The sequence below is a fragment of the Solanum verrucosum genome, unplaced genomic scaffold, assembly GCF_900185275.1.
Source record: "Solanum verrucosum unplaced genomic scaffold, falcon-dt-bn FXZP01000086.1, whole genome shotgun sequence".
Classification (NCBI taxonomy): Eukaryota; Viridiplantae; Streptophyta; class Magnoliopsida; order Solanales; family Solanaceae; genus Solanum; species Solanum verrucosum.
The window spans coordinates 496,796-508,619 of NW_026020100.1; the positions used below are offsets into that span (position 1 = coordinate 496,796).

The window sequence follows — 11,824 nt, forward strand, 5'->3', positions numbered from 1 at the left end:
GGCTAAAAAATGTATATCTGAGGAACATTATATTTTGAAAAAAAATCGTGGTTAAGGTAATTGTTTTTTTTTCTCATGTTACTTTCTCAATTTTTTCCCCAGTAAATAATTTTTTTTTAAAATAATCATATGCTTTCAATTGATCAAATCTATTTTGAAAATAATAATTTGTAAACCTACTATTATTGAAAAAAACAAGGCCCCAAATAGTGTTTGCTATACCGGCTTCACCCAAGAGCCTACACTTTCTACTGGAGCACTAAGGGGAATGCACAGGACATAAGTTTTCTGGCTAATACCCAAAAAATGCTGGAAAAATTCTAACTGAAAAGAAGAAGAAATTCCACGGTGAAGGGCGGAACTTACCAAATCAACTTCTGAAATAAAGCAATCTAACTTGTAATCTGCTCGTCTATGAAACCTGCGTCTACATTGGCATAGGTCAATGTAGATTCCAAAAACAGAACGTCAGTACACTACGTGAGTCTCAACGTTCTCCTCACTAAAGTCAAACCGAGACCTTAAATAAAAACATGTAGTTAATGAACAAATATGAAAGAAAACAAATTATAGAAGTAATTCATCCCAAGAGAAACATGAAAACATCACTAAAACTTCTAGGTTAGTTCATTAATTTGTTCTTTTTTTTCACTTTCTTGTGGCTAACTATGGCAATTAGTTACCCTTTATATAGTTTCCTTCAGTTTTGTGATTCCCCACATATTTTAACTTGTCACTAACATATCAGCCATATACAGGAGCAAAATAATGTATGAATTTATAAATTTCTTCAAGTAACAACAATGAGTCATCATAAACCTGTCAAACTTCTTGGTGCTTGTTTCAAACCATAGAGACTCTTCTTCAGTCTACAGACCAGATTTTTCTTATCTGCCTCTATGTACACTTCAGGTTCTTACATATACTAGTCTTTCATCTTGATCTTCATGGAGAAAGGTTGTCCTTACGTCTAAATGCTCAAAATACAAATGATAATAAATCTTATGCCACAACAATACTAAACGCAATTCAAATAGTAGGTAATTCAACCACATGGGAGAAAATCTCAGTAAAATCCATACATGCCTTTTGTTGGAAACCTCTTATTACCAAACCTTAGCTTGCCATATGCTTCTGTTTCACCCTGTAACCCATTATTCTGACTTGTCTTTCCCTTCCAGTAGTTTGACCAAGTCCCAAGTTTGATTTATGTGGAGTGAGTATACTTCTTCATCCATTTCCTAAATTCACTTGGACTTGCTATCAACCTGCATTGTCTTATCAAAACAGCTAATCTCACTGCCATTTGTTAGTAACAAGTAATCAACAGAAGGAGAATATCATTTGTTTGGAAACCTATGTCTTACATACCTTCATAGCATAATTGGTGTCTTTATTGTTTCTTGCTCGTCCTTCTCATGTGGTTTAGCCTATTCAACATTGTTCTCATTGCCAGCCTCTCACACCTTCTTACTGGTGCATCCGAACCCTCCTCTTCACATGTCTGAACTATCTTAATCTAGCTTCCCTCATCCTGTCAGACTTATCTTGTATAATTTCATTTCTAATCTTATCTCTCTTAGTATGCCAAACATCCAACTGAGCATCCTCATATCTCTACTTTATCTTCTAAATATGTGTGTTCTTGATTGGCATGCGCTCTATCCTTATACAACAAAGTAGGTCTAACCATCACTCTATAAAACTTACCTTTAAGCCTTTAGTGACACATTCTTATCACTTAGTATGCCAAATGTGAACCTCCACAATTCACCCACCCACTCCAATACAATGTGTGAATCATCGTTACTTCCACCTCCACTTCATGTGTTACATCACTGAACTTGCACTTCATGTACTTTGTTTTAGTCTTGCTTGATTTGAAAGCTTTAGATTTGGGGCTTGTCTCCAAACTTTCAACCTACAGCTAACTCCTCTACGTGTTCGTTAATCAATAATATGTGATTAGCAAATAACGTACATTACAACACCTCTCCTTAAATATACCATGTTAATTCGTCCTAACATACTAAGGGTTGATCCCTAGTGCAACCCCGTCATGAACAAAAAATGTTCCGATTAGTTACCTCTCACAGTTCCTACCCAAATCTTTGGTTCCATCATACATGTCTTTAATTGCTTAATATAAGCCACAAAAACACCTCGAAACTCCAGACACCTTTATAAAACTTCCTTAGAAATTTTATGAATTTTATTGTATGTCTTTTCCAGGTCAACAACCTTCTTACAAGATGAATGAGTTATGTGGTTGCTAAAGATCTTTAGGTATTGGTTGAAATCTATCTTATAAAAGAATCATGTCAAATACAGTTCAAGCATGAACAGTAAGTGTTACTTCAGAAATAAAATAATTGTAGATTTCTTGCAAGAAATATTAATGGATATTAACAAATGGGGTGGCACCATTCCAATGGTGTTGTGTTTAGGTTGATAATCAAAACTTTTTTTCCCAAGTCCACTCCTTTGCACTTTTGTCTTGTGTTACAAGTGTTTGGTATATATAGTTTTCAAGGGTGGATTTTTCCATGAGTATTGAATAGGAGTGTGAATGAATATGAACAAAAAGGGAGATAATGAAGTAAGAACTACTCAAGACCTCCCTTTTTTTGGACTCATTCCTCATTTTCTATCTTTCCCTCAATATGCCAACCAACTCCAGCCATTTTTAGTCATACCGTGACTTCTAGAATGTCTAAAATTTGCTGTTCAAAATGTTCGGGAAAGTTCATGCTTAGGACCACTGGCATCCTAACTGGGCCATACCAGTACGTACAGCCTGTATCCCGTTTTCTTGCTTTCATTAATGGCGTTTCTCCTTTACTTAATTTCCAAATTATTATTTCTCTTTTTAGCCTTTACTATTATTGTTTTCGTTATTGTAATCTCAAGATTTCCTCTTTTGTTCATTTCATGATCCTTTTATTTTGTCCAGTATGTTCACATGTCTCACTTGAATTTAACATTTATTTTCAATCTTCCTCCGTGATTCCAAGACAAGGGTAAGGTAAAAATTACGAAGATCTATTGTTATATACGTACACGTCATCCACTCTCCGTTGGTCCAAGAATTTGAATTGGCACTGAATACTCCGAACCTGAAAACAAGGACACCAAAAAGAATAACATTAACAAATTCAACTAGAAATAAATACTAAATACGTAAATAAAATTATACAGAAAAGGAATACCTCGAACGATGACGCAAAGATGCCAAAACACGACGAACGCATATACGGCGAACGAACGGGAAACGCCATTGCACAACGTAACGGTGAACACCAAACACGACGGAAAACACAAAGGCTGTGAACGAACACAAAGAGAAACAAGTCACACCACTTCATCGAACACCAAAAAAAGTCCACACACAAATTTCTCATGATTTGTTAATTAATATTTAATCGATGTTCCGAATTCCTGATTTTTTGCTTTAAATTTTAATCTGTTTAATTAGATTTTAAAAGTTCAAATTGTCCTTCAATTGCAATCAGTTACTGCAACAACACCATATGTACAAGGGAGAATTCTACTACTTCCATACTGCATCAAAATTGCCCTATAGCTTTCATTTCACCACCGGAGTAGTAAGAACCGCAGCCTGGATCAGACGCCACCGCCGGATAACTCTCAAGAGATGAGCCTCAGTTAATATATGAAAATCACCAACCTGTTACACCACGGAAACGGAAATTTCACAGGTTATCAGCTTTGGACATTCTGGAAAGCCGGCTAGGACGCGGTTGAAAGTCACCTCGACGTCTCTGATGATGCGACGATGGCCTAATAAGAGCTGCCAAAGCTCGTTTCACTAAATCACCTTCAACAGACCAGATACGCACCAGTGAATTCGTCATCGCCGATCTCCGTGCATTCAATCGGCTAGGCGAATACGAAATCGAAGGAGTATTCTTCACATTCTTATGCATACTACACCTGAACGAACCAGGATGCGTCGTAGGTGAGCATAAGCACGTTCTCTTCGGAATCTGCTTTCGAACCACCTGATCACGTTGAGACACCGCCATGGAACGCCGAGGAGAAATGGATCTGTCAATGGAGAACCTAACGCTAGGCGTAGAATTCACCGGCGCCAGAGCGTGAAGATTCACGCGCGTCGGAGAAGCCGATCGATTGAAACACCCGGTCGACGGAGAGGAATAAAAACTAGAGTTGCTGTACGAAGCGAACGACATCGCATCAGTTGCGGTGGTGGTGGTGTTACAGAACCCGCCGGTAGGTGAGATTGACCTCTCAAACGCCGATTTAAGCAACACTGACCCACTAGGCCTTCTAGAGGAATTCGCCATTTTCGCTGAAGATCTATATAAACAATTTCTGTTTGTATAGATCTCTTAAAAAGTGCCCTAAGGCTTTTCAGTTTGGCAAACCTAGCGAGTCTCGAAGGGTAAATTTATAGCTGGGAGAAGATGATGGTCGGATTGTAAATAAGAGGAAGTTTTGAGGTGTAATTAGGAAAGCAAATTGGTAGTGTGGTTCAAGTAACCATGATCACTAGTTAACCCGAGAGTGGAGGTTAAATATGGGCTTCTCAATGGACAGCGACTTATAATAGAGCAAACGACAATAATTGGAGCCGTTTTAGCTGACTGCTTTTGCAGAGAATAATGTCTGTACCACGTATTTGTCTTTTGTTTCATTGTATATAAATTTTAAATTTGAAAAATTGTATTTAGTTATGTATTTTTTACTTAATTTTTTTTAAGTTTTGTGAGTGAAAGTTAAATACATATATATTTTTTATTTTAATCTTTCTAAAATATTTACAAATGAAAATTTTAAAAAATAAAATAAAATGATTTGAATCGAATTTTTGAAAATAGTTGAAGATCAAATTTTCAAAATTTTATCGGATAAATATTCAAATACAAATGAAAGAATTTACGCTTAAAATCTACTATTAAACGTTCACTTAGAACTAGATGCATTTTTCTTTATAGTTTGACTCTTTCTATGAGGATATGAATTAATTGAAAATAAATTTTAAATATTTAATACTTATTTAAATTGATTTGGTGTGAAAAGATTGAGGATTTCGTAATTAGAATATTAAAGGACTATTTTGATGGTTAGCATCAGTAGAATCAATAGACGAGTTGAGTTATAATTTGCTAACATTTAATTGAGTCAATTCGAATTGAACATTAACTTATTTCTCATTCATTTTTATTTGTTTGCTATATTAAAATATTTTTTATTTTTAGTTGAAAATTTTGTAACTAGAAATAAAAAATTGTCCTTTTTTTACCTTTAACATAACTACTAATTCCCTCATCATTTTTTAAAAACAAAATTAAAATATTAATAGTCATGCATATTATGATAAATATATGTTTTATTTATTATTATTTTAAATAAAAATGTAAAATTCATCGTGGACAAGTGAAGCGAATAAAAGGAATATAACTTATCTTGTTTAAATTGTCATTTTCTTTATTTATAATTTATTTATTTATCATAACTATATTAAATAATAAGTTAAAATAAAAAAAATATTTTTATATACCGAGATAAGTTTGTTATTTTTTTGGATCAACTTGGATTAAATGTTCAAACTATATAAAAGAAAAATATGGATTATATGCGCCGACTTAAATTGGCGGAAGCATAGGATAGGCTGATTTAGGGTCTGGCAAAATAGATCTGTCATATATATCTAGCTGTCTAGTCCTCTAGTTAATCAAGTTGGACCACTTTTATTTCCTTATAAAAATTTGAAAATATTGGTACTTTTAATTTAATGTAAGAAATTAAAAATTTTAAAAATAAATTTATATTTTAAATTAAGATATATAGAAACATCTTATTTGAAGTTATTTTCTTATTTATCAAATATTTACCGAAGTTAAAAACTGCCTTACCTGAACACCCTCTTAATTTTATAGTCTTAAATATGTCATATAGAATGTTAAATAAATAAAAAAGTATAAAAAAATGTTTTTTATATGTCCAGAAACTAGTATAATTTATATAAAGATATCTTTGATCTCTTAAAAAACTTTACATTATTTATTTGCTTCATATGTTGGGGAAACCCTAGTCCTAGTATATTGACGTAACGTCACATAAAACTTGAAAGTGACTATGCACCAGAAACATAAATTAAAATTGATGTTCTGACTATAATTACGAAGTATTTTTATTAGAATTTTAATCAATTTGAATTTCCATCGTGTAAGACAATTTAAGAACAAATTGTCCTCCTTACAAAAATTATATTCAAACTATGAATTTTGAGGCTTTTAATTAAATATGTGGCATTCTATCAATTTCATTATTATTGGTGATGAAAATTATAATTTGTTCCGTTCAATGAAGAGAAATAGGGGGTGGAGGAGAGAAATTTCCGATCCAAGTTACTTACTCCCATTTTAGTTATCACTTGATCTCAAAATAATTGTCACTTTATGATTTCAAAGATTAGTTAAAGAATTGATCATTAGTGAACTAAATGAATGGTTAAATTACAAAATGTAAAAACTAGAATGGACTTTTTTTTTTTGCTGAATAGAATGGACTTATTCTTTTGTTAAGTTTTTTTTCCTATAAATAATAGCTTGTTGAAGCTTTGTGTTAAAAAAAGCAGTTTTTCTAGATACTTTTAGAACCTTGACCAAAACACAAGTTATTGTGTTGGTGTAATATGCCATAAATATAATAAATTATAAACAATAAAAATGAATAAATAAATTTTTTGGTTGAGGCAGGATATCTCGTTCTTTTTAAGGAAATTCAAGTCCACTGCGGCATAATCTACACCGATCCAACAATATATCTCTTGACTTATCTCCTTCAGGATACAACAGCCCAACAACGTCATACAACTCAAACAACTCCGGATTAATTGAAGAGTCCAAAGCTCCACAAAAAGAACACTTTCTTCAACATATAAATATTCTATTTTGTATAGTGAATATAGTTGAAGACTTGGAATGTTTTCTATCTCACTACTCTCTCTTTCACTACACTAACATCAATATACACTCAATATAATACTATATATCTTCTTTTGATCTATCATTTCTTGTACATCTATTGTTATTTCTTCTTGTACCCAACACAAAGAAAGACCACAATATTTATAGGTGATGAATTCTTCCATGCAATGAATATGAAGATAGTGGGTAGTAAATTTGCCAAATAAATGGCCCAAATGTTACATAAGTTACAAGACATAAAAGATGGAATAATGGGTGAAATAAAGATTTGGTGGTTACATTAGTTACTAACAACTAATGACTACTTTCTTCCATAATTGATGAGAGTAAAGAGACACAAATGTAATGTCCACCAATGGACATAACATGATACATAATGTGACATATAATATATTTTTATTAATATTAAAATGTCACACCAACATATTGTTTTAATATGATATAATACAAAATATGTGCTCTTTAATTTGATCTCATTTTAAATTTATACTCTTCAATTGGGTGTATTTAAATAGGTACTTAAATTTATATAAAGTTGAACAAGTAGATACATGCGTCATATGAGACACAATACACGTAGGACATAAATTGTCATGTAGGACATATATTTTTATTTATTCAAATTTATATAAATTTAAATGTCTATTTGTGCACACCCAAAATTATAGGATATAAATATTAACTGGGCTAAGTTAAAGAATATATTTTTACATTATACCATTAATGATAAAAATAAATTTTAAATTAATTAATCAAACATAAAATGTTACTCGTCAAAAATATTTTTTCTTAAAAAGAGATTCGAGAAAAGATAAGTTTTCAAAACAAAGAAATTTTGAAAGTCTAGTCTAACATGCTATAAGCCTATAGGCAATAAGTTACATTGAGATAATTCAAATTCATTTGACTATATTTGAATTTTGAGCCACCAAGCTTTTATTATTGGGTGACATAATTTGTGTTAATAAGTCTTCTTTTAAATAATTGTATCGCACTAGTTTTAAAGAGTGAAGGTTAAGTTGGATGAATTAATAAGATATTTTTTAAAAATTTTAATGGTTAATCTTATTAAATTTGAGTTGATCCTCTATTTATAAGAAAAAATTGACTTGATCTCAAAATTAAAATTCCTAAATTTTCTTAAAAAGGTAAACATTCACTATATTTATACTCAATAATAAATATTTTTTCACTTAACTAATTTATATTCATGTCATATATGATATTTAAAGGCTCTTTATCATAAAGTTCTTATTTTTCAGAGTTTAAATCCAAAAACTCTTAAGTTGTCCTTTTCTACATGGAATTAAAGTCAGAGACAGAGAGGATAAGATCATCAAAGCAATTAAGTGTTGATATTGAGATTAAACCAATGTATTCGGCAGATATAAATTTGGTTGCTAGTGGTTGCTTGGATTATCTTGTGGTTATCCAAGTCATGCTATTTAATAAATGATAATTTAATTTTTCAAAATTAACTTTACACAAAAATAATGACATATAGGGTGTTTTAGATAAGAAGAGTTGCTTCTGCTTCAAACGCTAAAGTTATAATGGTTTATGGGTTAAGAAAATTCCTTAAAAAATGTTTTTAAAAAAAGAACAAAAAAAAAAAGAAGTAATTTTCGTCTAAGAGACGATTTTAATAAAGCGTAGAGATTTTTTTTCCATAATTTTTTAAAAAAAATTCCCCCCCAACCAAAGTACACATTATTTTTTATTACTCCTTCGATCTCTATTTACTTGTCAAATATTTTCTAATTTGATTTTCCTTTTTTAATTGTCATTTTTGACAAATCAGGAAGGAAATTTTTTTTCCTTCCTATTATATCCTCAACTTATTATTGAGTTAATATTTTTGAAAAATATAGCGAGTAAATATGTTTAACACTCTATCAATTAATAGGGATAAAATTATAAATTTCTTATATCAATCATTGTTTTCTTAATAGGTATGTCTAGTCAAAATTTGACAAATAAAAAGGGACCGAGGGAATAATTGTTTTTATATCTATACACGATTCAAGCTGAAAATAGTTAGTTTGACCTTTTATAATTTTATTTTTCTTTCTCATTGTTTCCTTTTTTACTTCTTGAGGTTTTTGGCAGAAATTAATGTCAGAAAGTATCATGTTTAAAATTTGTAGAGCATGATCTAATATAATGTTATGTCTTTTTATTTGTTTGAAAGGCATATTTAGACAACAGTATAAAAGGTTCATAAATTATATTAAAAAACTAAAACAAAAATAAGTCAATTACTAAATAGTCATCATGAAAAAGGACCACAGGCAAAAATTATATTCATGGTAACGATCAAAAAGAAGTTGCAATAATTAGGTCATTTGGTTCTTTGATGATAAGAACAATAATGTTATTCAAATTATATTGGTGTTGACCTTATAAAACCACCCTTTGGGACACACTAGGGTTGCTTTATAAAATTCTTCAAGAATTTTCTTTTTATTTTCTTATCTTGTTAGTAACGTTATGTTGTTGTTGATGATTATCGATGGTCACTTTTTAAAAATAAACATTTTCTCTAGTGTTTTAAAAATTTGATTAGACAGTCTATATCATGATCTGATTAGTGAGATAATTATGTGGCATTAAACTAACGTAAGTACTCCTCGAAAAGTAACTATCCTATTCCTTTTAAATTAAAATACTTATTGGGGTTGCTTTTAAATGAAGAGTAGTCAACAAGGAATAGCTCCACTTCTAAGACTTAATTAAGTTTTTAAATAACATAGAGTATAAAAGAAGCTTCTAAACGCTTGTTTATTGGTTAAAAATCATGTCAATTAGATTATTCTCTACACCAACTTGTTTAAGGTAATATAAATTATATCCTATGAGTTATGATCATACTTCTATCATTTATTTTTTTTATCAACCAACTTTTAGGTGGGGATTGGATTTGAAATTGTAATTGTGTGATACACAAGTGATTCAAATAAGATTAGGACATGTGTCAAGATGGAATATCATATTACAAATAAGATGTTTTCTTGTAGTTAGCTGATTTGAGCCGAGAGTCTATCGAAAACATATTTTCTATCTTCATATCATAAGATAAAGTAAAAACTGTACACACACCTTCCTACTCTTGCACAATTTATAGGATTACACTGAGTAATGCGTGTTGTTGTCTTTAAGTACTTATAAGATATATGTTTATTCAGAGAGAATATAGTTTATGCCATATATATAAATTAAATCCTATGATAATGTTAACGAGCCAAAATTTGGAGGGTACTGCTTTACTAAGATTTTAATTATGCTATTAAAGCGGTTAAAACATTTTATTTTGTAAATATTCAATGAAGTTTTTTCTTTCTTTCATAATAAGATAGTTTATGCAACATTTGTAGAATGAGTAAAATAAGTAAGTTATCTAACACCTATTCTTTATGACTATTGACTTTTCCTTCAAAGCAGAATTTTCAATGAAAACCTATTTTAGCCCAACCAGTACAACATTGTCTTTGACTCTGACATTTTGGCCATCAAACTATAGTTAGCCACAAAAAGAACATAGTAATTAAGTGAATGGAAAAATTTTCAAAATGTCAATATTTTGATATTTAATGGGTTTTCTTAGTCACACTTTTAATAATTATCTAAAATGTCAATATTTTAGATAATTATGTATTTGATTTATGTATTTTTTTATTTGTTTAATTTTTAAGATTACAATTATTTAGAAAGGAGAAAATCAAGGGAGATAATATTTTTTTTTAAAAAGGAACATATCACTTAAAATTCTCATCAATTACAATTTCAAAAAAATTCTCTTTTTCATTCAATTGGATAAATTTTCCTTTTTATTATGTTTTCATTATAATTGTATACCAATAATTTTTACATTTTATGTGCTCACTTTACCATTCAAATTAAAATTGATTTCTTTTACTTTCATAGTGAAAATTACAAATTGTATTTCATTGATCAAAATTGTATTACTCCCTCTGTCCCAATTTATATGACTCACTTTCCTTTTTAGTCAGTCCCAAAAAGAATGACACATTTCTATATAAAGTAACAATCTAACTATAAAATATTTATTTTACCCTTAATGAAATGATTTACAGTCACACAAATTTATATCATTCATTTTGGACCACAAGTTTTAAAAGTCTTCCTTTCTTTCTTAAACTTCGTGCCGAGTCAAAGTACCTCATATAAAATGGGAAGGAGGGAGTACTTGTTTGCCAAATATATATTTCTTTTATTTGTATTACAAAAATATTACTAATTGTATTTCAACATAATCTAATCATTACATATGAATATGATATATGAAAGGATACAAGATTCTGAAAAAAAAAAATAGCATACGTGGTGGAAATAATACAATCTGTTAAGGACGGATATAATATTCTAAAAAAATAAATACAAATTGACTATGAAAGAAATAGGGATACAAGATTCTGGAAAACAAATAGCATACATAGTGAAAATAATACAGTATGTTGAGGAAGGATACAATATTCTAAAAAAAAAAAATACAAATTGATTGTTAAAAAATAGGATACATCTATGCTTAAAAATAAAAATCCATTTGACATACCTATTTGAATGACTACAAACTAAAAAAGAAATACAATGTTCTTAATAAAAATACAATGATGAGTAAAAGAAAAACAATTGACAAACAAAAATTAATATGAATACTATTCTGTTATGAATACAATTTTGCAACCTTCTTCTCTGACTCTCTCTTTCTTCTTCGTCTGCTATGTTCCTTTTTTCCGATATTTTTCACCAAACCCAAATCTGAATCTGTATTCACTTGTGCATTAGTAATCCTATAAGCAAAATTTGAAATTATTAAATATGAATAT

At 29.9% G+C, this 11,824-nt stretch overlaps 1 protein-coding gene across 1 annotated transcript; it reads right to left on the reverse strand.

Annotated features, from left to right (window-relative positions):
• Positions 1-3,497: 3,497 nt before the first annotated feature.
• On the reverse strand, positions 3,498-4,444 carry LOC125825005 (uncharacterized). The gene has a single exon (XM_049504357.1). It carries the CDS (start codon positions 4,326-4,328, stop codon positions 3,714-3,716), a length of 615 nt encoding a protein of 204 aa, XP_049360314.1. The 5' UTR covers positions 4,329-4,444; the 3' UTR covers positions 3,498-3,713.
• Between the last annotated feature and the right edge of the window lie 7,380 nt (positions 4,445-11,824).

Bases quoted from the DNA above. Each gene is read 5' to 3' on its own strand.
- LOC125825005 (XM_049504357.1), bottom strand. From the start codon at position 4,328: ATGGCGAATTCCTCTAGAAGGCCTAGTGGGTCAGTGTTGCTTAAATCG.